Source organism: Stenella coeruleoalba, assembly GCF_951394435.1.
Source record: "Stenella coeruleoalba genome assembly, chromosome: X".
In the NCBI taxonomy this organism is placed as follows: Eukaryota; Metazoa; Chordata; class Mammalia; order Artiodactyla; family Delphinidae; genus Stenella; species Stenella coeruleoalba.
In genome coordinates, this window is record NC_137152.1 from 7,646,059 (window position 1) to 7,672,212 (window position 26,154).

Genomic DNA, 26,154 nt, shown 5'->3' on the forward strand with positions numbered 1-26,154 from the left:
TGAATTCCACCATTCTGTCTTCCAGGTCACTTATCTGTTCTCCGGCCTCAGTTATTCTGCTATTGATTCCCTCTAGTGTATTTTTCATTTTAGTTATTGTATTGTTCATCTCTGTTTGTTCTTTAATGCTTCTAGGTCTTTGTTAAACATTTCTTGCATCTTCTCGATCTTTGCCTCCATTCTTTTTCCAAAGTCCTGGATCATCTTCACTATCATTATTCTGAATTATTTTTCTGGAAGGTTGCCTATCTCCACTTCATTTAGTTGTTTTTCTGGGGTTTTATTTTGTTCCTTCATCTGGTACATAGCCCTCTGCCTTTTCATCTTGTCTGTCTTTCTGTGAATGTCTAGAACATTTTCATCGCCCCCAAAGAATGCTTGTACGGAACGGCAGTCACTCCCCATTTCCCCCCAAGTCTGCCAGTCCTAGGCAACCACGAATCTACTTTCTTGTGTCTGCAGATTTCCCTGTTCTGGACATTTCATGTAAATGGAATCATACAGTCCGTGGACTTTTTTTTTTTTGCTGTACGTGGGCCTCTCACTGTTGTGGCCTCTCCCATTGGGGAGTACAGGCTCCGGACGTGCAGGCTCAGCGGCCAGGGCTCACGGGCCCAGCCGCTCCGCGGCATGTGGGATCTTCCTGGACCGGGGCACAAACCCGCATCCCCTATATCGGCAGGTGGACTCTCAACCACTGCGCCACCAGGGAAGCCCCTGTGGACTTTTGTGTCTGGCTTCATTCACTTAGCGTAATGTCTTCCATATTCGTTCGTGTCATACCATAGATTGGTACTTTATTCCTTTTCATGGCCAAATAACATTCCATTGTCTGGATAGAGCACATTTCATTTCTCCACTCATCAGCTGAGTAACATGGGTTGCTTCCACTTTTGGGCTATTATGAATGATTTTGCTTTGAACGTTTGTCTACAGGTTTTTGTGTGGACATATGTTTTCATTTCTTTTGGGTAGATACCTAGGAGGGGAATTGCTGGGTCAAATGGCAACTCTATATTTAACCTTTTGAGGAGCTGCCAGACATCTCTTCCAGAGTGGCTGCACCACTTGAGACTCCAGCAGCAGTGTATGTGGGTTCCAGTTTCCCCACATCCTCACCGACCCCAGTTGTTATCTGGTTTGGATTTAGCCCTCCTAACATGTGTGAAGTGCTGGCTCATTGTGGATTAAGTTACCATCTTCCAGTGCATCTTAGGAGCACGTTACAGAGGATGTTTGTGGGCCTTCTGTGATGGGAATATCCCAGGCCCAGGGGATGTAGCAGTGAAGCACAGACCTGTTGCTTGCCTTCATGGCACTCCAAGCTTCAGATCCACATACACATCTTAGCTGGGGAAAAGGGTTAGTTTCTAACCGAATTCAGTGGTTACCACAATGACTGTGGGTCATCGACAGATCAGAAGCCCAGGTGAGGGGGAGTTAGATTGGAACGATTCACATTAGGGGCAATGTGAGGACCATTCAAGCTAGAAGTGTTCTTGGAAGATAGATGTGATCCCTTTATTCTCCTCTTCCCTCTCCCGCTCTCTTGCCCGATTGACTTAATGCAGCTGAAGACATTTGGAATGCACTTTGCCATTTGCTAAACCTCTTTCTCAGTGGAGTTGAAAATTAATTCCTTCAAATCTCAGAAGTAGACCGGGATCTTGAAATCTCACACATTCTCAGTGCTCTCCATTACTTCCAAAAATACAAAAATAAATTCTCTACTTGAGTTGATGGAGGTGGGCAGGCAGAATTGGCTGGGCGCCATGTTTGATTTCTTCTCTCCTATTTTGGGGGGAAATATGGCCGTCTAGCTTTTCAGCCATTTCTAAGATTTATACTTTGATTCAAAGAATTACTGTTAGTAAGGGTGAGACGTTATTTTTAGTCTCAAAAAAGTCCATTTTTCACTAGGTGAAATGTATTTCTCTGTCTGATTTCTCACCACATAGGGTGTGAATATCTGTGATTGTTAAGGCTAGAGCCATCTCGTGGAGCGTGTTTTTGCGTTTTACAGGCACACGTGTAGCCGTGCCCACAGCCTGGCTTGTAGGTGCCCTCACTTTCCCTCTCCATCACGTGCGGCATCCAGATGGTGGCAAGAAGCTGAGGCCTGGAGAATTGTGGTCTCTGCCCACAGACCAGGTCCTCAGCCTCAGAGACCCCAGACTGTGTATTTGGTTCAGAAAATGTTCCCCACACATCAGATAATTTGAACTATTGGGGCGGGGCCTGAGACTCTGCATTTCCAGCCCACGCCCAGGTCCAGGGACCACATCTGGGTAGCGGTATTCTGAAATGCAGTTCCCACACTTCCTCATTGGCAGGGCAGCTGCGTGCTGCGGCACGGATGTGGCCTTCATGAAAGCAAAGAGGCTGATCCACCATACACGAGACCAAACAAACCTTCCCGGGGCTCGAAGGCAGAATTTTCTCTTACACCTTTCATTAACTTGAGGGCCCGGAGCCATTAAAACCAAGCCTCATTCACAGTTTCTATGACTGCTGAGATCTCACCTGGTAGAAGGTGTGTGTACACAGCTCCCGGAGAAGCAGCCAGCGCTGTGTGTGTGAACCGACTGTAGCAATAGCAGCAGCTGATAAAGCCAACCCTGCCTCTTCGCTGACACAGGACCCGGAGAGAAGCTGCCTGGCGGAGGAGCAGGTGCGTCGCTCGGTTCTGCGGTGGCTCACGTGTTCTTTCTTGTTCTGTGTCTCGTTTAGGGTGCCAGCGCTTACATTCTGAATTACCTAATGTACATCCTGTGGGCGTTGCTGTTTGCGTTTTTGGCCGTCTCCCTGGTACGAGTATTTGCACCATACGCCTGTGGCTCTGGTATACCCGAGGTGAGTGGGGGCTGAATGAATTTCTTTTGTGCCAATAATAAGAATAGCAAATGTTTACGTGGTACTTCTGTGCTAAGCACAGTTCCAAGCATTGGACATCTATTCACTCATTTAGTCCTCACAGGGAGCCTATGAGGTAGGTACTGTTATTCTTCATTTGACGGTTGGGGAAACTGAAGCACAGAGAGGTTAAGTAACTTGCCCAAGGTCACTAAGCCGGTGAGCTGGGAGTCGAATCCAGCTGTCTGGCTTTATGCTCTGTTGCTTCTCAGCTGCTTAAATTCTTGTCTTTACAAACCAGGCATAACCCTTAAAGCCTGTGGAGTCAGAGTCCATCAACCACACACACAAACGTGGCACTCTAGTAACTCATAAGTGCGTCTATGATGGAACGTGAAAGAGGACAACGGTGGAGGTTTACTGCTCAGAAAGCTTACTGATGAGTAAACTCCCTCGCCACGTTTTGCTCTTCTGGTGACAGGGTAATAGCAATCTTTAAAAAATGAATTCCACGTTCAGTACATGCGCCGTGAATGCACCCTTGTGAGTTTAGAGTTCTTATAAATATTTTTCAGCACTTTCTTGTAACCAGAGTATGAGGGAAGTGACCTCATCGACCAGGAGGAATGCCCAAGACCAAACTTCAAACCAAGGAGATCTGCTGGGTTAGAATAACGATGCTTGAGCAAATTCCCGAAAAGCCCACATAGTAAAACTTTTAGCCAGAAATCATTTTAAAAGCACTTAGATGATCATTCTAATCATTGCTGTTCCATTCTCCTTCAAGTCGGTGCTTCAGCAGCGCCCATAGACGGTGGAGATGCCGAGTTGATAAAGATGTGAGCGGTCATGGCAGTGCACCCACACTCTTTGGTGGTGTCGCCAGCACCGCCGCTGGTCTGGGCAGTTCATGCAAAGGGCTGGGGTAATTAAAGGATCATCGAAAGGAAAGCTCAACATTGTCTTGATCCAGGAAAAGATTAAAAAAAAAAAAAGACTATTTCATGCTGAACTTTGGATGGTTTATATGAGCGTGTTGCTGCAGGAGCCTGAAAAATAAGCTGCAATACCATCCTGTTTCCTCGGTACAGCCACTGCTGCTCTAAGGCACCATATGCATTCCTAAAAATCACAAAACTGCATCATCAAAACCACAGAGCTTGTGGGGAAGATGGGGCGAGGGGCACAGCACTCAGAAACTTCACTGGTGACACGTGAAAAAGACAGGAACCTCATAAAAGCAGTAGCAGAGTTAGACACACGTTAAATGGTTAAGAAATGTGTGAATACTCCCCTAGTGCATGCGTGAGCTGGGAGTCGTCTGAGACGTGTGCCTGTGTGCATTTTGTGTAGCCCTGCACGGCTCGATTCGCAGCTGCAGTTTTCCGCCTTGTGTTTCTCCCAGATGAAATTGTGCAGAAACAGATGCGAAATTGGCATTATGCTCAAGTTCTGCCCTGACTGCATGAATCACACTGGAACAAATTTGGGTTTTCCAAACAAGTGTTCAGGCAGAACTGACTGCGTTTTATTGGATATCGAAGACCGAAGGCACCTGGGACACTAAAAAGAACAGATTACTGTTGGCATCTCGGTTTCTGATCGCAATGCCCAACAGCACGCGCTTTTGGACTCCAGCCGCCTATCAAAATAAGGAGATGGCCAGTGGGGAACTGGTGGGGAATTTAAAGCAGCAATAAAAGATGTGGGGGCAATCCCATCTTCCCCTTCCAAGAACCAGAGGTGCGTGGCTCAGCTCTTAGACAGACAGGGAACTCTATCTGGGAGGGGCTGGCTGGACCTGGTCTTCGTCCAAAGCGGGCATCTTTATTTGTGACAGCTGAACTCAAAAGGAATAAACTACTGAGTTGAGCATCGTTTCCCGTGTGACAAAGCACAAGGAACACACTGACATGGATAAAACTCATAAAAGCGGTATCAAGTGAAAAAAGTAAGTTGCAGAAGAATATCTAAATCAAGTATGAATCTATTTATGTAGAGTCCCTAAAACAGCCAAAATGAAACAAGCATACTGTATAGTGATATACATATGTGCTAAAGCTATAGAGAAAGGCAAGGGAATGATTGGAGGCGGGAGGAGGAAGGTTCCACTGAGGAAGCAAACAGGGCTTTCAAAGGTACCTGCTCTTCTGTCCTAAACTTGGTAGTGGGTACATGAACATGCTTTCAGCCGTATATAATATGTAACAGGTTCATGTCTCTATTTATAAAAGAGTTCACAATAATCTTTTCAAGTACCAGGAGCCCAATGGAGATTTCATAATTAAGCTTTGGTTATTATGACTCAGTAGTAGAAAATTTTCCCTATTATTATAGTAGAGCTTGAAATTCCTAACCTAAGGGTGCAATACCTACCCCAGTTCTTGGAGGAGAGGGGCAGAGTGAAAAGTAAGTGCAAATAAGTAGTTCCTGGATATAAAGGATGTCCTTCCAGTTAAAACCCAACGGACCATGCAAACAGCTCTACTCAGTTTGAGATACAGGGCTATTCTTCACTTCAGGAAAGATACTAAATGAGATCTTTAGAAAATAAACTTCCCATCGTAGGAGGTGATCGGCAGTGTCGGAACAAACTTTGAATGCAGTGCACTTCTGAACAGTTTAAAAATCACTCATCCGGGCTTCCCTGGTGGCGCAGTGGTTGAGAGTCCGCCTGCCGATGCAGGGGACGCGGGTTCGTGTCCCGGTCCGGGAAGATCCCACATGCCGGGGAGCAGCTGGGCCCGTGAGCCATGGCCGCTGAGCCTGCGCGTCCGGAGCCTGTGCTCCACAATGGGAGAGGCCACAGCAGTGAGAGGCCTGCGTACTGCAAAAAAAAAAAAAAAAAAATCACTCATCCTTTATAATGTTTGCTTCTGAAACATTTAGATTACTTTGGATGACAGTGTTACTGACCAGGGTTCTTGACCTCCTTAATCAATAGAAAGTGATCAGAGGCCAGGCAAGAAATTCAGGCAAGGCTTTATTGGGGCCCGAGCTGCAGCAGGCGGGGAGGGAGAACAAGTACAGGTGCCCTTGCTGGCCTACTTGCTGGGGGGCAGGGCGAGCTGGTTCCTGATATGCGGTGAGGGGAGGGGTGTGTCCAGGGGTCCGGCCAGAGGGGAGGCTTAGGGGGTCTGCCCACCCCTTTGGTGGTGTTGAGTGCAGGGGGCATGCGCAGTGCCCTGCTTTTGCTCCCGGCTCTTCAGAAGTGGCAGTGGGGCTTTTTGGTCTCTTTGTACCTTGTTGTCCAGAATTTGCCCCAACTGGGCATGCATGCAGTTACTTTTAGTCCCTTATACTTTCTTTGTATTTTGTTGCTAGGTGTTTGTCCAGGTGCAAGCATTGCAGCACTGCAGCAAAGGGTCCCAGGTCCCAGCCAGTGTCAAAAACTCCTTTGAAACATTAAAAAAAATACAAATTTAGAGACCATTTCTTTTCTGTGTAATAAATGCTCTTGTGTTAGCTCTACAAAGCACATTTAAAAGTGCACACTAGTTCTTGGGCTTCAGAACTTAGAGCGAACTGGGCAAGGATGACTCTACTACTATCTGCTTCATTCATAGAACCACTGTGGACCGTATAAGAAATCATGTCCTCCTAGGGACTTGCCTGCTGGTGCAGTGGTTAAGAATCTACCTGCCAGTGCAGGGTACACGGGTTCGAGCCCTGGTCCGGGAAGATCCCACATGCCGCGGAGCAGCTAAGCCCGTGCACCACAACTACTGAGCCTGCGCTCTAGAGCCCGCGAGCCACAACTACTGAGCCCGCGGGCCACAACTACTGAAGCCCATGCGCCTAGAACCCATGCTCCGCAACAAGAGAAGCCACAGCAATGAGAAGCCCGCGCACCGCAACAAAGAGTAACCCCCGCTTGCCGCAACTAGAGAAAGCCCGCACGCAGCAACGAAGACCCAACGCAGCCAAATAAATAAAATAAAGAAAAAAAAAAGTAATCATGCCCCCCTAGAACTTACTTTGAGTTGATGTTTCAGTTCTATACAATGTGAACTCTCTCACAAATATTTATTTGCCAGAGAGGTTTTAAAGTTACCACCATCAAGTCACAAATGTGCTGCAATACATCGCCCTAAAGCCCTGCTTGACTCAGTCTCTGTTGATCCAAATTAAAGCAAGAGATTGGATTTTGGCATCTACTGGGAATGAATTTGCCTTCTTTAGTCCCTAATTTGATCATGACAATTTTATAAAGTCATTTTAGAGAATTACAAAATACCTCTTACATTGTTCAATTCACCACATGTCATGGCTGGCAAAGGCTCAGGTAATTTAGATGCTTGTAATTTTCTAAATGGTATTACGCTCTTCAACTGTACCCTGGGGTCCAAATCCACATTAACTAACTGACAAAAAATTATAGATAATTTTATTCTAGGCAACACAAAAGGGCAGGATTGTGGCAGGCATACTAAAACGTCCCTTAAATAAAGGGATCTGAGATCCCCAGAGCACAGGCTCAAATAGGCCCACTAGCACTAGTTAAAGACCAGTTTAACCACCGCTAGTTTGTCTGCCTTTAGTTAAAGGCTAGTTCAAGAAATACCATCTGATTGTAGAGCTGGAAGACCTCACTCGTGTTCTCTAGGAAGGATCTTAGTGAGTTCTTTAGAACGGATGCCCACACGCTCACTCACTGTTGGTCTTCCTCCTTGAATTAAGAAACAGATCTCTATCAAGAATTCCTGAGATGGAAATGGTCCAGTCACACCCCTGTAAAATTGCTAGGATTAGTTCACTTCACGACCCTCTCCAAATCATCACAGGTGACATGATGCCAAAGAGTGTTTCAGGACCTCCCTTAAATATTGAGTAATTAGGAATACCTGTACTGCTCTTCTCAGGACGAGAGCAGTGCTTCTCTACTGGACTGCATTTTAGAATCACCTGGGGAGGCTGTAAACCTCCTATGCCCAGGATACACCTCAGACGAGTTACATCAGATCTCGGGGTGGGGGGATAACTCGTCCTCACTGGTGCCTAATTCTCCAGGTGATGCCACAGAGCGCCGGTGGAGGACAGTAATAGCTATTTGAGAAACTGATTTCTTGGCGCCCACTAGGAGGCTCTTTGACGTTATGTAAACATCCTGACGGTGACAAGAGCTGAGACTGTCCCATTATGTATTATACAATGGGAAAACGGATACTGACCAAGAATTTCATTAGCTGACTCACTCACTGTCTAATAAATCTCTGATTACAGGCTTGTAAATTGCTAGCTGGGCAGTAAACATTCACTCCATTTCAGCCAGTCGCAGGAGAGGTTGAAGGTAAAATGTTTCTTACCCATTGGTGATGCTTCCGTATCCAGAAGAACCCTGTTTTGGGGGAAGAGGACTCCAGTAGATGAAGTTAATCACTGAGATGGGCACCCCGTTGAATTCTAAAAGCGTTATGCAAATTCACGTGCACATTTAGGGAGAAAGCCATTATTTGGCATTTACAAAACAGTTGCAGGTCTGAAAGTGGAGCACGAGGCAGCTCCACTAACCCCCAGAGGTGCGTTATTAGAATGTTGAGCATCTTCTTTTTCCAATATTGTATTAAGAATATTTTCAAACATACAGGAAAGTCGAAATAATTGAGCACCCATATACCCCTGGCCTGCATCAGGGGTTGGCAGACTTTTCCGATAAAGGGCAGAGAGTCAATATTTTGGGCTTTGTGAGTCAAGAGGCAAAATTGAGGAACTATTCTCACTAAAAGACCGGTAGTCTTGTTTACATATTACATTTAAAAACATTAAAAGCCCTCTTAGCTCGTGTGTCATACACAACAGGCCGTGGGCTGGATTTGGCCCATGGGCCATAGTTTGCCGGCCCTCATCTAAAGTTCAATTGATATTTTGTTGTATTTGCTTTGTCACATAGCCAGCCAGATGTCCCTTTATCTTGGCCATCTTTCAGTAGTGAAAAATTAACAGTTAAAATCAATAGATACAGAACAGTTAAAATCAATTTTCAACACAACAGAGGGTAAAATGCACAGGATAAATGCCATAAATAAAATGAGACTGATAATTACTTACTCAGTCCTCGTTATGATCTCTCATTACTCTCGGAATTATTAAGATTTACTATGCATTGAAATTGTTTCAGGGTTCCATTAATATATAAAATTAGGCGTTAATATAAATTCTCAATATAAAATTATAGCTAAATTAACAACTAAAGCAGCCTGTCCTCCATATGATTTAGTGAATCTCAGTTTGAAAGATGCTTCTCAGAGGAGGGAGAGGTTACTTTCCTAGCCGTGGCGCTGAAGCGGCTCACTCCCTATCGTTCTCCATCCTGTGTTTCAGATAAAGACCATCTTGAGTGGCTTCATCATCAGGGGCTACTTGGGCAAGTGGACCCTGCTGATCAAGACTGTCACCCTGGTGCTGGTGGTGTCCTCGGGCCTGAGCCTTGGCAAGGAAGGGCCGCTGGTGCACGTGGCATGCTGCTGTGGCAACTTCTTCAGCAGCCTCTTCTCCAAGTACAGCAAGAACGAGGGCAAGAGGCGCGAGGTGAGCAGGTGCAGGATGAAGCGCCCTCCCACCCTCTCCGGGCTCACCAGTACCCGCTGATTTGCCGGAAAGGCCTCGGGCTGACGGGGAGCTCTTTGCTTCGCAGGTGCTGTCAGCTGCGGCCGCTGCTGGGGTCTCTGTCGCCTTTGGTGCTCCGATCGGGGGTGTGCTTTTCAGTCTGGAAGAGGTGAGCGTGGGCTCTGGAGGGCCCCGTGGTTCTGAGCGCCGAGGAACACATGGGGGTTCGGGGCGGCAGGAGGCTTCCCTCTCTAGCCCTCTGAGGACTAGATGCGAAGGAGGATTGAGAGATTCCTGCAGCTCATTAAGGAGCCGCAGTGTTCGCCATGAATACGTGTTTTCAAGTCCTGTTGAAAACTTGCCAGTGTGATTTCTGGGGGAGATTTGCAGTCTCCTCTCTCGTTTTCATAAACAACACAATGAAGCATTTTTATGTTTTGCAACGCAAATGGATCTAGTCCAGCAGTTGGCCCACGTTGTCTGTAAAGGGCCAGGTAGCAAATATTTTAGGCTTTGTGGGTCTCAGGGCTCGGTCGCAACCACTGGGCTCTGCCCTTGTAGCGTGGAAGGCGCCGCAGACAACACGTGCGTGCGTGGCATGGCTGCCTTCCCACAAGACCTTCCCTATGGATGCTGAAGTTTGGATTTGATATCATTACCACTTGTCACTAAGTCTTGTTCTTTCGAATATTTCACATGTCACAAAATAATTCTCTCTTCCCCCACCCATTTAAAAATGTACAAACCGTTCTTAACTCACGTGCCCTCCAGGTACGTTTGCTGGGCCAGGGGTTTCAACCCATGATCTGTTGTCTGGAGAATCAAATCAGAGGTTTCTTTTCTTTTAGGATGGTCTCTGTGCCATAAACAGAATTATGATGAAGTGTTCTCATTTCTCTTAAAAAATAGCTCAAACACACCTTGACTAGTATCCGTTCCAATTTTAGACATAGAGTCCTTTAAATATCTTTGTTAGTGCATTTGGGCCATACTCACACCTAGGTTGAGGAAGTGCCCATCTTTGGTCTTGAGTGTGACTTTGTGGCCTATGCCAGCAGGTGGCTGCTGATCAGGGGCTGGGGCTCTGGGCAGCTCTTTCTTCCGCCAGTCTCTGATTTTCCACCTGTTCGTTGGTCGCAGGTCAGCTACTACTTTCCCTTAAAGACTTTGTGGCGGTCCTTTTTTGCGGCCCTGGTGGCAGCCTTCACGCTGCGATCCATCAATCCCTTTGGGAACAGCCGCCTCGTCCTCTTCTACGTGGAGTATCACACGCCCTGGTACATGGCCGAGCTCTTCCCCTTCATCCTGCTTGGGGTCTTCGGGGGCTTGTGGGGAACCCTCTTCATCCGCTGCAACATCGCCTGGTGCAGGAGGCGCAAAACCACCAAGCTGGGGAAGTACCCGGTGCTGGAGGTCATTGCGGTGACCGCCATCACTGCCATCGTCGCCTACCCCAACCCCTACACGCGCCGCAGCACGAGCGAGCTCATATCCGAGCTCTTCAATGACTGCGGGGCCCTCGAGTCCTCCCAGCTCTGTGACTACATCAATGACCCCAACATGACGCGACCCGTGGACGACATCCCCGACCGCCCGGCCGGGGTCGGGGTTTACACGGCCATGTGGCAGCTGGCCCTGGCGCTGATCTTCAAAATCGTCATTACCATATTTACCTTTGGCATGAAGGTAAGTGAAGGGGAGGGAAGGTGTCAGGGGAGGGAGGCAACCTCTATCCTTCTGGGGATAGCACCCTAGTCCCCAGAATAAGATTGTGACGAGGGGAAAAGGGGAGGTGACCTTTACTGAACGTTCTCATGCGCAGGGCACTTGACATTCTTTTAATCAACAAGAAACAACGCTTTTGATAAACAGCAAGCCTATGGAATAGAGATTTATAACCCCATTTTACAAGTGAAGAAGCTAAGGCTTGGAGTATATCATTCATATGGAGACATGTACAGCTTGGTGAATTCTCACAAAACGTACACACTTGTGTGACCAGCACCCAGGGCCAGGAGCAGAACGCTGGGAACCCCCCAGAACCCCCTTGTATTCCATGACTGTTGCTTTTTGTGGTATTCTTACGAATTAAAAAAAACAAAAGTCTAGGGACTTCCCTGGTGGTCCAGTGGTTGAGAATCCGCCTTCCAATGCAGGCGACATGGGTTCAATCTCTAGTGGTAACTAAGATTCCACATGCCGAGGGGCAACTAAGCCCGCCTGCCACAGACTACAGAGCCCACGCGATCTGGAGCCCCCATGCCACAACTAGAGAGAAGCCTGCGCGCAGCAACGAAAGATCCTGCGTACCGCAACTGAGACCCGACACAGCCAAAATAAATAAATAAATAAATAAAAATAAATACTAAAAAAAGTCTGAGAAGCTGTGCACTTGGGTGCAGTGGTCAAACACAAACCTGAATTTTTGCCTTAAGAACAAGGAAGGATGAACGTTATTAAACAGGTGACTGTCTCTGATGCAAAGGGATTTATTTTCTTCTGGTGCCTGCTGGGAGAAGCCTGCTTTGAAGGTACAGGGGATTAAATGATGGGGGGATAAGGGGTGCTGAGAAAGGAACAATTTCCTCAGGAATGTCTCACACTCTGGAAATCACACCCGAGAATCCAAACTTAACTTGAATTTGGGTAAAGATCCACTTGCATCCTCAGGTTGATGACAGCTGGGGGGCGGGGGTGGGGTAGGGGTGACGTAAATGCAGCTCCCGGTCAGGATCGGCGGTCACATGCAGTCTCCACGAACAGAGTCAAGTCTGTTCTGTAGCACATGTCTGATCACTAGAGAAATGAACATGTTTTTCATACAGCAAAATATAAAATACGCTATTACCAAGGCCTTTCAGTTTCCATGGTCTGTTTCTTTGCTGCATTTAGCCTGGCTTGAAAATATTCAGAATACTTTTCGGAAAATGGACTTTGTTAGGAAGACGGACCTGCCCCCCATCTCTCTCTGACAGGTGTTTGGCCACTGTACATACAAGAGGGCAGTAAGCCCGTGCCAAGGTTTTTGGAAGATGCAGGGCAGCTACACTGATGCTTTTAGCTTCTTTCTTTGACCTGTCAACAGTTGAGGCCTTGCTTTTCCATTTTCATGCTGTGGCTTGACATTTAATTTTAAAAGCTAATCTGAATGGCACGTGAGGGGAGAGAGAAAGTGGTGAGTATCTCAAGTGACAGATGTGCAGTTTGAATGTTATTTGCAGTGGGGCTTATCATTCTTTTATCCACAGCAGACAAACTAGGCCAGCTTTTGAAGGCGAGGAAATGAAAGTGTAAAATTGCATTTTCTCCAGGTCACAGTAGATACGACCAAGCAGGTGAAATCACTGGTCCCATGGTTTCCCAGGTGACCCATGTTTTGAAGCGTTGCCCCTCCTTTGAAGACTGAAGCAAAATGCAAGCTCGTCGAGGGGGGCCTGAGTTTCCGGCGGCGGGGCGGCGGGAACGGGGCCCCCTTCCCTCATGCTTCTTTCCCCTGCGCTCCCCGCAGATCCCGTCCGGTCTCTTCATCCCCAGCATGGCTGTGGGGGCCATGGCAGGCAGGATGGTGGGAATTGGCGTGGAGCAACTGGCTTACCATCACCACGACTGGATCATCTTTAGGAATTGGTGCAGGCCCGGAGCAGACTGCGTCACCCCAGGGCTCTATGCCATGGTGGGAGCTGCCGCCTGCCTAGGTACCGTGTGTGTGTGTGTGTGTGTGTGAGTAGCAGAGGGCTTTTCTCTGCTCAGTCATCCAGGGACCCAGGCTGATGGGGTCTCCACCATCTTGCAGCTGTACCATCTACAATAGTGGATAGTCTCTGCAATTTTCCAGCTCGAGGGGTTCTGGTAGAGAGCGATGCTTGCTGAGTCAGAAACCTGCAAAGCCCAAGTAGGCTCCACTCACCAAAAAGCAAGGCGTGTGGTCCTGGGTGAATAGACAACTTGCTGTCCCTCATGGGAGAAGAGCCCCTCAGGGAGATGTGACTTACGGCTCCTGATGCAAGGCTGTGTTTACCGAGTCTGGCCTCTGGCCCAGAGGTCCGAGCCTGGGCGCCGTGTTGGACTGTCTCAGTAGAACAGGTGCCGGGAGGGTAGAGCCGGCTTCTCGGTTTCCACAGTTCATGTCTTCTTGTGGGTGTGGAGTCGAGTCCTGCAATTTCATTCCTCCCTTTGGTTGCAGGTGGAGTTACCAGGATGACGGTGTCATTGGTGGTTATCATGTTTGAATTGACGGGTGGTCTCGAGTACATCGTGCCCCTGATGGCAGCAGCCGTGACCAGCAAGTGGGTGGCTGATGCCTTTGGGAAGGAAGGCATCTACGAGGCCCACATCCACTTAAATGGGTACCCGTTCCTGGACGTGAAGGACGAGTTCACCCACCGCACGCTGGCCACCGACGTCATGCGGCCAAGGCGGGGGGAGCCGCCGCTGTCCGTGCTCACCCAGGGCAGCATGACCGTCGAGGACGTGGAGACGCTCATCAAGGAGACCGACTACAACGGCTTCCCCGTGGTCGTCTCCAGGGACTCGGAGCGCCTCATCGGGTTCGCCCAGAGGAGGGAGCTGATTCCTGCCATAAGTGAGTAAAGCAGGGAGGCTCACGTTTCACGGAGACGAATAGCAGCTCTGTGCCCCGACATTCTCAAAGAGGTTCGACAGAGTGCACGAGGGTCGGAGGGCTTCAGCCCAGGGTCTCTCACGCTTTAATGCTTATTCCGTTTCACCTGGGCGTCTGGCCAGACTGCCGTAGGTCTGGGGTGGGACCCGAGACTCTGCATTTCTCCCGAGCTCCCTCTCAATGCTGCTGTTGCTGCCCCCAAGTCACACCGTGAGGGACAGTGTCTTGTCGGAGGCATTCTTGGCTGGACACCGAGCACCACATTTGCAAGCAGCCCCCTGGGCCGCTCCCGCTAGGACACACGCGCTCCGCCTTTTAGGGACTTGCTGGGCGAAGCTCAGCAGGAAGCGGTGGGAGAGCTTGGGCTGGCCGGGCCAGCTGCTCGCAGAGACAGACTTCCAGGCAGGCTGACCGGCTCAGATGCTGAGCCCTTTGCCTCAGACGCCTCCCTCGGCGCCGCTCAAGCCCGTCACTTCGCCACGATGTCCGGTGCCATCAGTTAGAGACCCACGTGGGTGCAGTCAGTTCCGTGGGATGCTTTTCCTCCTCGTGCGCTAACTGGATCAGCTGGGCTGAGGGGCAGGCTGTTGAGTTGGGAGAGCAGAGAGGGGATGATGCCCAGCTGGATGTTCCCGACACGGGCGGCTCAGAGCAGCCCGGGGCTCCCGATGGCCCAGGGATGAGCGCCTTGGAAGGGGAGCGGGACGTGGGAGGATTCCACAGGCAGAGGCCCGGTGTGAGTCTTTGGAGGCCCAGGAGGGAGGGGCAGCAGGCCTTAGCGGGGCTCCCCCAGGGTGTTCCCTCCGGACTTCCTGATGCAGCGGGGGCAGGGAGCCGCAGAGCGCATCCGCGGCGCACGGTAAACACTAATGCGCGCCGGCTCAGCACCCCTGCATCTCACGGTACACCGGGGCCCACGACATGGCTCACGTGTGCCCTTGATGACTGTACTTCCACGACATTTGTGAAGTTTGCCAGGGGGACTTTTTCAGGTATGATGGTAGAACGCCCCACCGGGAACACACCTTAGCTTATCCCTGCTCTTTGTTAACTATTTCTTAGGCTCTCCCTTTGAATTTCTAAAACCTCTTCGCTATGTTAAGTAGCTTGTAAAATGTTTTTAAAGTATCTTCATCAAAGGCTTTATAAAAATAAGTTTAAATGAGCTATATAGCCCCTAATTTTAGCTTGTTGCTCAAACATATTTCCCTCCCCCAAAGCAACAGTTGATTTTATGTTTTAGACATGAAAGTACATTTGTGCTTCAAGTGCTCCATGATGCTTCTCTTTATTATACGTCCTGTTGCTTAACAGGTAGGTGCCTTTAGGCATGACCATTGCCTTATAAATAATGAGATTTTTTTTTTTAAAAAGCTGTATAGTACGGTTGGGTTTGTTTTAAATTAATGTAATCAGCAGGCTTTAAAAATTTATTCAATCCTTAAAATCTTTTAAGCAAAGGTTGAAATTTAAACACTCTAGTAATAAATGTCACGGAATCCATTACCTATTGTGTAGCTCCAGGCACACCTGCTAAGAGAGAGCTTACTAATTTTGCTGAAACCCATTACTGTAATCAAGTGGGAAACAGTAATTGTCATCAGCCGGTTAGAGAAGAAATTTAAGCTTGCCAACCCAGTGCCCTCCTAGAAGCTATGTTTGGAATGTCTGAAGAGGCAACACGGGGTGTAAATAATACCTTTATGCTTTCCATCAGACCGATAAGAGTGTGGAAGCTGCCATTTACATGGTTTGCAGGAAAGCAAGGAGTGTTTGGCTGTGAGCAGTTTGAAAAGCTGTTTTCCTGCTCCGTGGATATAGAAAAGTCCTGTACTCCGGTGGAGAAATTCATTACCTGTATTTGCAGACTTAGATGCCCTTTTGCGAATATAGAAATAGGACGTAAGCATTTAGCTAGTAAGGATCCCATGCCAATTTCCCTTTCAGGGGACTGAGGAGCAGAGATTTTACATAGATCCAAGATAAGAAAAAAGTAGTAAGTGAGGCAAAGATTTTTTTCTCACGTGTCATGTTTAAAAAGGTGTCAGTTGCTCCCGTGAAGCTGAAAATGTCTTCCTTTCAGTCTCTCTCTGGAATGCCAAACCATAGCTGTTGTCTCTGCTGGAGAGCCAGTAGTCACAGCACCTCGGAAACGTGGCCCCTTCACCGTCACGTACTCACACGTAGGGCCATATGTGGCCCTTGTTCAAGTTCCTGGTAGATGGGACTTTACCTCTTGGTGCTCTCTGCAAACACGAGGCTCTTTCTGTGCTCAGCAGGCTCAGGCTCCTCTAGTCTTGAGTTCCACAGTTAAGTGAGGCTGGATCCAGAAAGGACTCCGTGGGAAGCCGCAAAGATGATTAAAGGGATGGCAAGTTAGAGTCATGGGCCAGAGTTAAGGGAACTCTCATTTTTTTCGCCTGGTGGATGATTTGATGGTGATTCTCCAGCATGTGGAAGAGGCCCACTTGCAGAAAGGGATCCATGTCCAGAACTGAACAACAAGATGCGTGTCAGATCTGTTGGACGGGTTCTTTAGGGATAAAAAGGTTTCTTCCTGGGAGAGCTGTTTGTTAATGATGGGGATAGGCCGTGGAGAACAGTGGTGGCATCTGCTTCTTTCTGCTGGGGATGAAAAAATACATGCAGAGGGACTTCTGCATGCCTTATAAACTATAACTTGTCAGAAAATCATCTGCCTTTTCTTCTAAATAGTTTTTACTTTTTTACCACATCACCTTTGTACTGACCACCACTATAGTTGCTTCTCATTTTCCATTTTAACCTTTCTTGTCAATTATGTCTGTTTTATGGAAGCATGTTTTTAACCTTTGATGTCTGGCATCTGCCTAAACTTTTTTAAAATTAAAAAAGATTTTTTTTATTTTGACTTTTTTACTGAAGTAGAGTGGATTTACAATGTTGTGTTAATTTCTGCTGTACAGCAAAGTGATTCAGTTATGCCTATAGATATATTCATACTTTTTTATATTCTTTTCCGTTATGGTTTATCACAGGATATTGAATATAGTTCCCTGTGCTATACAGTAGGACCGTGTTGTTTATCTATGGAAGCATTTTTTTCTTATTTTTTTTTTAAAATTAATTTATTTTTGGCTGTGTTGGGTCTTCGTTGCTGCACGCGGGCTTTCTCTGGTTGCAATGAGAGGGGGCTACTCTTTGTTGCGGTGCGCTGGCTTCTCATTGAGGTGGTTTCTCTCATTGTGGAGCACGGGCTCTAGGCACGCAGGCTCAGTAGTTGTGGCACGTGGGCTCAGTAGTTGTGGCTCGCGGGCTCTAGAGCGCAGGCTCAGCTGTGTGGTGCACGGGCTCAGTTGCTCCACGGCATGTGGGATGTTCCTGGACCAGGGCTCGAACCCGTGTCCCCTGCATTGGCAGGTAGATTCTTAACCAGTGCGCCACCAGGGAAGCCCCTATGGAAGCATTTTTAACGAACAGGATGATAGCGTATTACCTCCCTAAAAACATGATTAGAGTTTCTCAACCTTAAAGCCATTAACATTGGGGCTGGATCATTCTTTGTTGATAGAGGCTGTCGTGTGCACTGTGGGATCATCTCTGGTCTCTACCCACTAGAGGCCAGTAGCAACCCCATCCCCCCAGTTATGAGACCCCAAAATGTCTCCGGATATTGCCAAATGTCCCCTGAGGGTGGAGGCAGAATTACTCCCAGTTGAGAACCATTGCTCTAAAGCCATTGTAATCACTTACTGGATATGTGATTATTTCCAGTCTTTTAAAATTTCTTGGCCTATCATAGTTTGTGGAATTCACTTTATCAACACTTTCCTCATTACCCTCCCTGCACCTGGCATTATGATCTTACTGCTGCTAGCAAGTGGAATGTCAGGTTGAATGACCTTAACAGGCGCTCGTAAAAGGTGCATCATTTTTCAGGAGCCGCAGCCACTGATAGTAGTTGTGGTAGAATAGAACAGCAGACCACCAATACTAACAACAATTTTAAAAAGTCTAGGGGCTAACAAAAGTTTAGACGTAACAAAAACGATCTTTACAACAAAAATGAAGTTTATTACATTTTTTAAAGTAAAAGTAATACTCAGAATGTTGGGGAAATCAGAAGCAAAGGGAAAATTAACAAGGTGCCCACATTTTCAACACCGTAGAAGGCTCTGGTTAATATTTAGCGCTTTTCTTATCTTTTAGACCTTTTACACATGTAATGTTGGGCTATCTTTTTTTTTTTTTTTTTTTGGCTTCTTTTCTAACACAGGTTCCCATGAGTCCCTGGGGTCTGGGAGCCTATACTCTCATAGCACTGGATCATGTGCTGGGTGAGGGCTTGGTTTACCCTTTCGTACAGGAAATATTTCGTGTAGCATCCACCATGTGCTGGTGCTGTCCCGGGAGCTGGGAGCACAGCGATGACAGCAGCCAGGCTCTGCCCTCTGTGAACTTTCATGCTGGAGTTTGTTGCAGGCATTTTGGTGACAGATGATTTCTTGTCCAAAGTGGGAGTAGATGGTTCCCCCAGTAGAGAGATGAGGAGAGCTTTCTTGCTGATTCTTCCATTCACCAGCTTTTGGCTGTGCGTCGTACCTCCACGCCCAAAGTTCAATCAAGGCTTTAAGATAGGTCTTAAGATAGGTCTTTAAGATAGGTCTTAGTGGCCTCACAGAGAGCCCTTCTGGAGAGAGCCACAGCTGCTACTCTTGGAGTACCAAGGAGCGCTGCTCAGGTCTCCGGCTCTGACCCCAGCTGTTGCCTTTGATTCTTGTTTGGCAGTGGATAGCTCAGGGCTTTCCTTCCTAATGCCTACTTTGTGAGATAGGTTCTGTTCTACATGACAGGCAGAGCCAAGGACACCGACGTTCAGTAGACCTACCCACTCGTTCATCCACTTGTGACTGACGCATGTGTGCACTTGGCAAATACCTGTTTTGTGCCTGCTGTATTCTCGGCATTGTGCAGGCACTGGGATTGCAGTGCTGATCAAGAATTCACGGAGCTAGGTGCTGTTCGCATCAAGGCTTCTAACTCAATCGGTAGATTCAGAGGCAATAGAAGCTTGTTATTCATTTCACCAAGTGAATTGACAGTTGGCTAGGTTGTAGTTGGTTTTATGAGGGGGCTCAGCAAATCCATGTGATCAGTTCTTGATTGGGTTTTGTGGCTTGATCCAATCCTGATGTTCAACTGGATTGTTGAAATAGATGGGATTCCTGTTACATGGGACTTTTAGAGAATCGGTCGGTCTATGAAAATGGGCGATAAGTGTGTGTTGACTGTTTGCCGCCCACCTTAGCATTTCAGGACAGAGCCATCTCGATTTAGGAGAGAAATGCACAGTGTGTACTGTGTGGCACCTACGGCTGAAAGCATGTTGTGCATCAGTGTCATCTGGTATTTGTGGTTGAATTGTACTCCATCTGATGTAACTCGATTGAACCTGACCCACATACTGTGCAGGCATTTGCCCAGCGGGCCCTCTGTTCCCCTTTTAAACAGAGACCCTTTTTCAAACTCAGTCTGACCCCGAATGCTGCCAGTTTTCCATTAGAGTACTCTGTTGTAATAAATAGCTTTAGAGCCAGCAGTTAGAATTTTATTTTTCAAAGAACAATATAGGTGAATAGTAGTCTTTGAGAAGGCAAAAAAAAAAAAAAAGTATTATAGAAAGCAGGATCCATTTTAAGGCAAGCCTTGCTGTACATTTTCCCTAACCTTTTCCCATGAAGCAAAAGAAAGATTAAAATTCCAACAGAAGGAAAATCGCCTTGGAGAAATATCTTGAGACCGATGGATTTATTTCATGTGTGACTTAAAATAGCCTAGGTTTCTAGTACCGCATAAAGCTGTATTTCTAATGAGTTCCTGTTACCCTACTTTTCTTCAGCTTTCTTTCACGTGGGCCCGCCTACAGATAGAAATAGGCTAATTGTTACCATAACAGTTTTACTATCTTTCTTTGAGAAATCCACCAAATGGCCCATATTTAAGAGAGGCGATCCAAGGGGTGGGGGGAATGCAGCTTTTCTAGGGTTATTTCTTTGGTCCCAAGGGTCATAGTTAGACTGAACTGCGTTTCTGGGCTGTGAGCCTAGGATGGTCCTCTTGGTTTCTTGTTCCTTTCAGGATTTATAATGCCATCTGGGCCAGTTATACGTTAGTTTGTTAAAAAAAAAAAAAAAGCAAACCATGTATTAAGGTCATTGGGCAGCTAAGTGAGGTTTCTTTTCACGTCAAACCTCAGCCCCTGATGAGGTGAAGGTGTGTCAGGAAAGCAAGGGTGGCAGGCCCTGGGCCAGCTGGGCGCCCTGGCCTCCAGGCAGAAGCAGTGCATTCGCTAGAGGAAGTAGCCTGGTCAGGCCCGCGTTGCAAGACTTTGGCAGTGAATGATCAGGTCACAGCAGGGGGGTCTCGCGCAGCATTAGCTTGAGAGAGAGAGATGCCAGTTTCACAGATGTTTGGCTGAAGCTCCTCGTTAAGAATGTAGAGTCTGCCTTCCGCGCCCCTCCTCTGTGGGATTCTAGGCTGCTGGGGGAGGGAAGTCGCGTGTTGCTGTGGGATGGGGTGGGATGGGGTGGGATGGGGTGGGGGAAGGGACTCCGCAAGGGAGTCTCGTGAGGCTCACCGTCCTGCTCGCCCATTGCAGAGAACGCCAGACAGAGGCAGGAGGGCATCGTGAGCGACTCGGTCATGTACTTCACCGAGGAGCCCCCTGAGCTGCCAGCCAACAGCCCGCAGCCCCTGAAGCTGCGGCGCGTCCTGAACCTCAGCCCTTTCACCGTCACGGACCACACCCCCATGGAGACGGTGGTGGACATCTTCCGGAAGCTGGGGCTCCGCCAGTGCCTGGTGACGCGGAGCGGGTGAGTGGCGGGACCCTGGGGGGAACAAGATGAAGGGGACGCGGGCTCAGCCCTTGGGGGAGTGGCGGGGACCGGGGCAGGGGGGTGGGTGGCAGTGCTCGGAAGAGATGTCCGTAGGTGAGCCCAGGAGGAGGAGTTGCCAGCGAGCTTGGGACTCAGGCTTCCAGGTGGGGCTCCTGTCTCTGCCCTGAGGTTGAAGGTGGAGTCCGAGGGGAGAAGCCCACGGGGAGGGGCTGTGGCTCCCCCGCCACCCGCAGTGGTCCTGGCTCTGGGAGAAGGTTCGGTCTGTCCTGCTGTGACGTTGCGATGTGACGACACTTTCCTCCACATCACGGTGCTCTGCAGAAACGAGCAACAAGGATCTCAGGGCTGATGAGAAAAATAGGGTTAGGCGCACGACGCTCGAACACTTCGTCAGTGACAGATCAAAAAAAACAGAGATGGCAATCTCATAAAAGCGGTCAGACATTTACACACATTAAATGGTTGAGAAGTGTATCAAAAAGGCCGTTTATTGTCCCTTCACCTTGAGAAAGCCCCGCAGTTGGCTTGTGGAAGCGGGCATCGCGAGGGCTGCGGCTGAGTATTCCCATGCCCCTGGGTGCTCCCGGCCGGGGCATCTTTCTCTGTCCTCCTGGACTTTCCTGTGGATGAAATCACCCATAAGCAAACGTGAGGTTCACAGTATGCTCAAATTACTCCCTAATACATCGGTCGGTTCGAAACAACTTCACGTGTTCAAACGTTATCGCAGAGCCGAGAGATTTGGTGGCCCATGGCATCGTCTCCGCCGCAGCCATATTGCTTTCGCTCTGTGTTATCACGAACCAGGAAACCAGCACTGCAGAGAGCAAAGGTTCGTGATGATGTAAGAGGTGCAGTGCTCCGTGGGCTGTGCTTGGGCTCAGGGGCTCTCCCTAAATTCCAGGGCCTCAGAAACTTGGGTGGAGCGAGAGATTGGCTGGGTCCAGGTAGCGCGGAACCTAGGATTCTCTGCCCAGTTGATTCCTTTATGGGCTGGGGGCTGGGAGGTGGGGTATGGGCTGTGGAGACATCGGTGCCGGGCTTTCCTCCTGCCGCCCTGCTCATGGCTCTGCAAGGAGCTGAATTTGCATTTGACCCAGAGAAATCTCGGCCGATGGGACGAGTGTCCTTCTTAGCTCTGACTGCAGCTGGGGTGTGTCTTGCACATGGAGAGGGGCAATCAATAAGGAACAAATAAATAAGTGTTTGAGGCTAGAGGTCATTTCTGCTGGTGGTTTTTTTTTTTTTTTTTTGCGGTATACAGGCCTCTCACTGCTGTGACCTCTCCCGTTGCGGAGCACAGGCTCTGGACGCACAGGCTCAGCGGCCATGGCTCATGGGCCCAGCCACTCCGCGGCACGTGGGATCTTCCCGGACCGGGGCACAAACCCGTGTCCCCTGCATCAGCAGGCGGACTCTCAACCACTGCGCCACCAGGGAAGCCCTCTGCTGGTGGTTTTTAAAGGAAGTCAGTGGTTCTCAAACTTAAGCAGGCGTCAGAATCCCCCAGAGGAGTAAACCTCTAGGTTAAACCCAGAGTGCCGGGCCCCCCTGCAGCTACTGACCCCTCCGACCTGGGAGGGGGCCCGAGAATGTGTATTTCTAACCAGCTCCCGGAGATTGCTGCTGGTTGGGGTCCCCACTTTGCAAACTGCTGAAGCCCACCGATGAACCTGAATTTCCAGCGCTCGGCAGAAATACCACCGTGATCAGCCGTGTCGTCTCAAGTGTATAGCAGTTTCTCTTTTCCTTTAAAATAATAATCCAATGTCAGTTATCATTGGAATCTCCAGTTCTGGCAGGAAATGCTGCCCTCAACGCCCGCTCACACCTCACGGAGCCCCGTGAGGTTTTCCTGTGAAGATCTGGGTGTCGAAATTGGCTCCGAATGTTCTGCGAGAAAACAATCGCACCCTCTCTCTCGCTCTACGTATTTTAAACAAACACAGATGCTGATACATTAGTGCTGGCAAGAGATCCTTGTTTGCGGGGACTTTCATCTTCTCGGGCTTTGAGCCAGGGCAGGCACGGCTCAAGCCAGCTCGCGTTTTTGATGTATTCCGTCGCCATGTGCCTTCCCTGCTCTAGGCCGAGCACTTGAGCTCGTACCCTTGACTCGCGTTGTCTGCAGGATTTCTCAGGGCCTGGGCTCCCAGGTGATCCTAAAAGCAGACCAGGAGCCAGGGAAGTCTTTGTCTCCCTAAGGCCAGAGTCTAGGAAGCCTCCAGTGGCCAAGAGTGAATTTGGGATTTTCTCCACAGAGGATCTAGAAAGAAAAAGCGAGCAGGGGAGATGGTGTCAGCTTCCACCAAGCCCTGCTAGGTGGGCCTTGGGGCGTGGCCTTCTCACAGGAGCCCAGCTGCTCTAATGTGAATTATGTTCATGGTCATAGATGGACTGTTTATCATTCCACAGGTTCACTTGAACTGCTACCCAAAGGGGCTGGAAGTTTAAACACTTGATTTATATCAAGTAGGACATCTCATACCACTAACAAACCCCGCTGGATTTAATGCTGCCTCCTTTTGGGAGGATGTTCAACTTTCTTCTTTTCTGATACTTATTGTCGCAGGCCAGGCACAATTTATGCCAGAACCCAAGGCAGCTCCTGAATTCATGTTTCCCCAGAGCCATTATAACCAGCTTGACTTTCAGACATAGTTACCAAGCTTTAAGACGGGGTTGTCAGGACTGCATGTGCCTGACCTTTTGCTATTATGTCCAGGATGACTGTAAGGGAACAAAACCCAGGCTTTATAGATATGGGAGGGTGTCTGTGTGTGTTAACAAGTCGTTTTTTCTCAAAGCGGCATTGGTTTCATCAGCATCTTACTGAGCGTCTATGTGAGGGGAGAACTGGAGGAAGCTCAAAAAGGCTTTAAAAAAAAAAATCAAGGAGCTTGTCATCTACCAAGGAACATGGACGTCATCCAATTTGAGTGGTGTTCCCCAGGTGTTCTGGAGGGCAGTGTCCTCAGCCAGGCTTTCAAGTAGAAAAGAAATGTCCGCAAGAACAAAAGAGCCTTTTAAGCTGAGGGAGTGTCTGCCAGTTGGTGGCCGCCAGCCACGGAACTCCTCCCACCGCGGATGAGAAGGTGCTTCACCTTTTCACGTGCTGCCACTTCTCTGATGATCGCAGCTTTCTTAGTGGTGTATTACAAGCGTAAGCTGCTTGCCTTCTAACTATTCCTTTTTGATTTTAAAGGGAGTTGAAGGACCGTTATGGACTGAACTGTGTGCCCCCCGCCCCATCCCCGAATTCATATGTTGAAGCTCCAGCCTCCAATATGACTGTCTTTGGAGATGGGGTCTTTAAGGAGATAGTTAAGGTTAAATGAGGTCATAAAAGTGGGGCCCTAATCTGATAGGACTGGTGTCCTTAAAAGAAGAGGAGGGGCTTCCCTGGTGGTGCAGTGGTTGAGAGTCCGCCTGCCGATGCAGGGGACACGGGTTCATGCCCCGGTCTGGGAAGGTCCCACATGCCGCGGAGTGGCTGGGCCCGTGAGCCATGGCCACTGAGCCTGCGTGTCCGGAGCCTGTGCTCCGCAGCGGGAGAGGCCGCAACAGCGAGAGGCCCGCATACCGCAAAAAAAAAAGGAAGAAAAAGAGGAGACACCAGGGATGCTTGCACAGAGAAAAAGGCCATGTGAGGACACAGCAAAAGGGTGGTGTCTGCAAGCCCAGGAGAGAGGACTCTGGAGAAACCAAACCTGCCAGCACCTTGATCTTGGCCTTCCAGCCTCCAGAACTGGGAGAACATACATTTCTGTTGTTAAGCCACCTACCTAGTGTATGGTGCCTTGTTACAGCAGACCAAGCTAACTCTGTCAGGACACAGACTCAGCTTGGCAGGTTTAGTATAATAGCATCTTGTTTTATGGGGCATCTTTGATTTTACTGTATTTTTATAAATTTTAGAAATGTGTTTGAAGTGATCTATGAGCACAGTTAAAGTCAAGTAGCTCTAAACAGCTGGAAGGAACAATTCCTGGCTCTGTCCTCCTTCACCACCCACCCCCTTTCAGGCAACCGCTTTCTTCCCCCTAAGAATTTTGTGTTCTTGAATTAATAGACTTTATTTTTCAAGCAGTTTAAGGCTTACAGCATAATTGAGCAGAATGTACAGAGTTCCCTCTCTGGTCCTCTCTCTGTTGCCCTTACTGTCAAGTCTTGCATTTGTGTGTTATATTTGTTGCCGTTGATGAGCCAGTATTGAGATGTTATTATTAACTACGATCCATTGTTTACATTAGGATTCGCTCTTGGTGTTGTACGTCCTGTGGGTTTGGACAAATGTATAATGACATGTATCCACCATTGTAGTATCATCAGGAATAGTTTCACAGCCCTTAGAGTCCTCTGTGCTCTGCCTTTTCATCCCTCCCTCCCCTCACCTCCTGGCAACCACTGATCCTCTTACTGTCTCCATCATTTTGCCTTTTCCAGAATGTCTTAGAGTTGGAATCACACAGTGTGTAGCCTTCTCAGATGGCTCCTCCACACCTTTTCCTGGCCTGATGGCTCATTTCTTTTTAGAGCCGAGTAATATTCCATTGTCTGGATGGACCAGTTTGTATATTCACTCACCTACTGAAGGACATCTTGGTTGCTTCCAAGTTTTGCCAATTATGTATGACACATACATCTTCTAAGACTAAGGACATTCTTTTACATAACCACTGAGCCATAATTACACAAAATTAATGGTAACTCAATATGTCACTCAATACCTAGTTCATATCAAATTTCAATCCAGAGTTCCTTCAAGGTTCAGACATCGCATTTGGTTGTTTTTTCTCTTTTGTTTTTTATCTAGAACGGCTCCCTGCCTTTTTTGTTTGATATTTATGACATAGATTTTTTTTTTTTTTTTAAGAATCCAGACCAGTAGTCCCACATTCTGAATTTGATTGATTGCTTCCTCATGGTTTGATTTGGTTTAAGTAGTTTCGAGTTTCGGGCAGTGTTCCAGTGTAGATGATGTCATAATGTCAGCTTTTCTGACTTTGTTGGTGATAAGCTCCATCACTGGGATGAGGTGGGGATGGCCAGAGCCCTCTGTAGTAAGGGGACATTTTTCTCTTTGTACGTAATCTGTGGAGGGATACTTTGAGACCATGTGAATTTTCTGTTTTCCAGCAACCATTTACCTGATGGTTTTGGAATCCATCGATAATTATTGGCTAAACTAATGATTACATTGGGGGTTGCAAAATGTTGATTTTCTAATTCTTTTGTGCTTGCTACATTTTTTCC

At 48.1% G+C, this 26,154-nt stretch overlaps 1 protein-coding gene across 3 annotated transcripts in view; it reads left to right on the forward strand.

Annotated features, from left to right (window-relative positions):
• CLCN4 (chloride voltage-gated channel 4) overlaps positions 1–26,154 on the forward strand; it is a 76,531-nt gene that overhangs the window by 45,375 nt on the left and 5,002 nt on the right. For 2 of the 3 annotated variants that reach the window (XM_079911474.1, XM_079911475.1), the window contains 7 exons: positions 2,731–2,853; positions 9,175–9,381; positions 9,488–9,568; positions 10,540–11,085; positions 12,908–13,094; positions 13,583–13,981; positions 20,658–20,874. In XM_079911474.1, coding sequence (XP_079767600.1) covers positions 2,731–2,853; positions 9,175–9,381; positions 9,488–9,568; positions 10,540–11,085; positions 12,908–13,094; positions 13,583–13,981; positions 20,658–20,874 — 1,760 coding nt within the window. Of the gene's footprint in view, positions 1–2,730; positions 2,854–9,174; positions 9,382–9,487; positions 9,569–10,539; positions 11,086–12,907; positions 13,095–13,582; positions 14,035–20,657; positions 20,875–26,154 lie in introns of those variants that run through there. The other variant, XM_079911476.1, reaches the window with a different exon arrangement.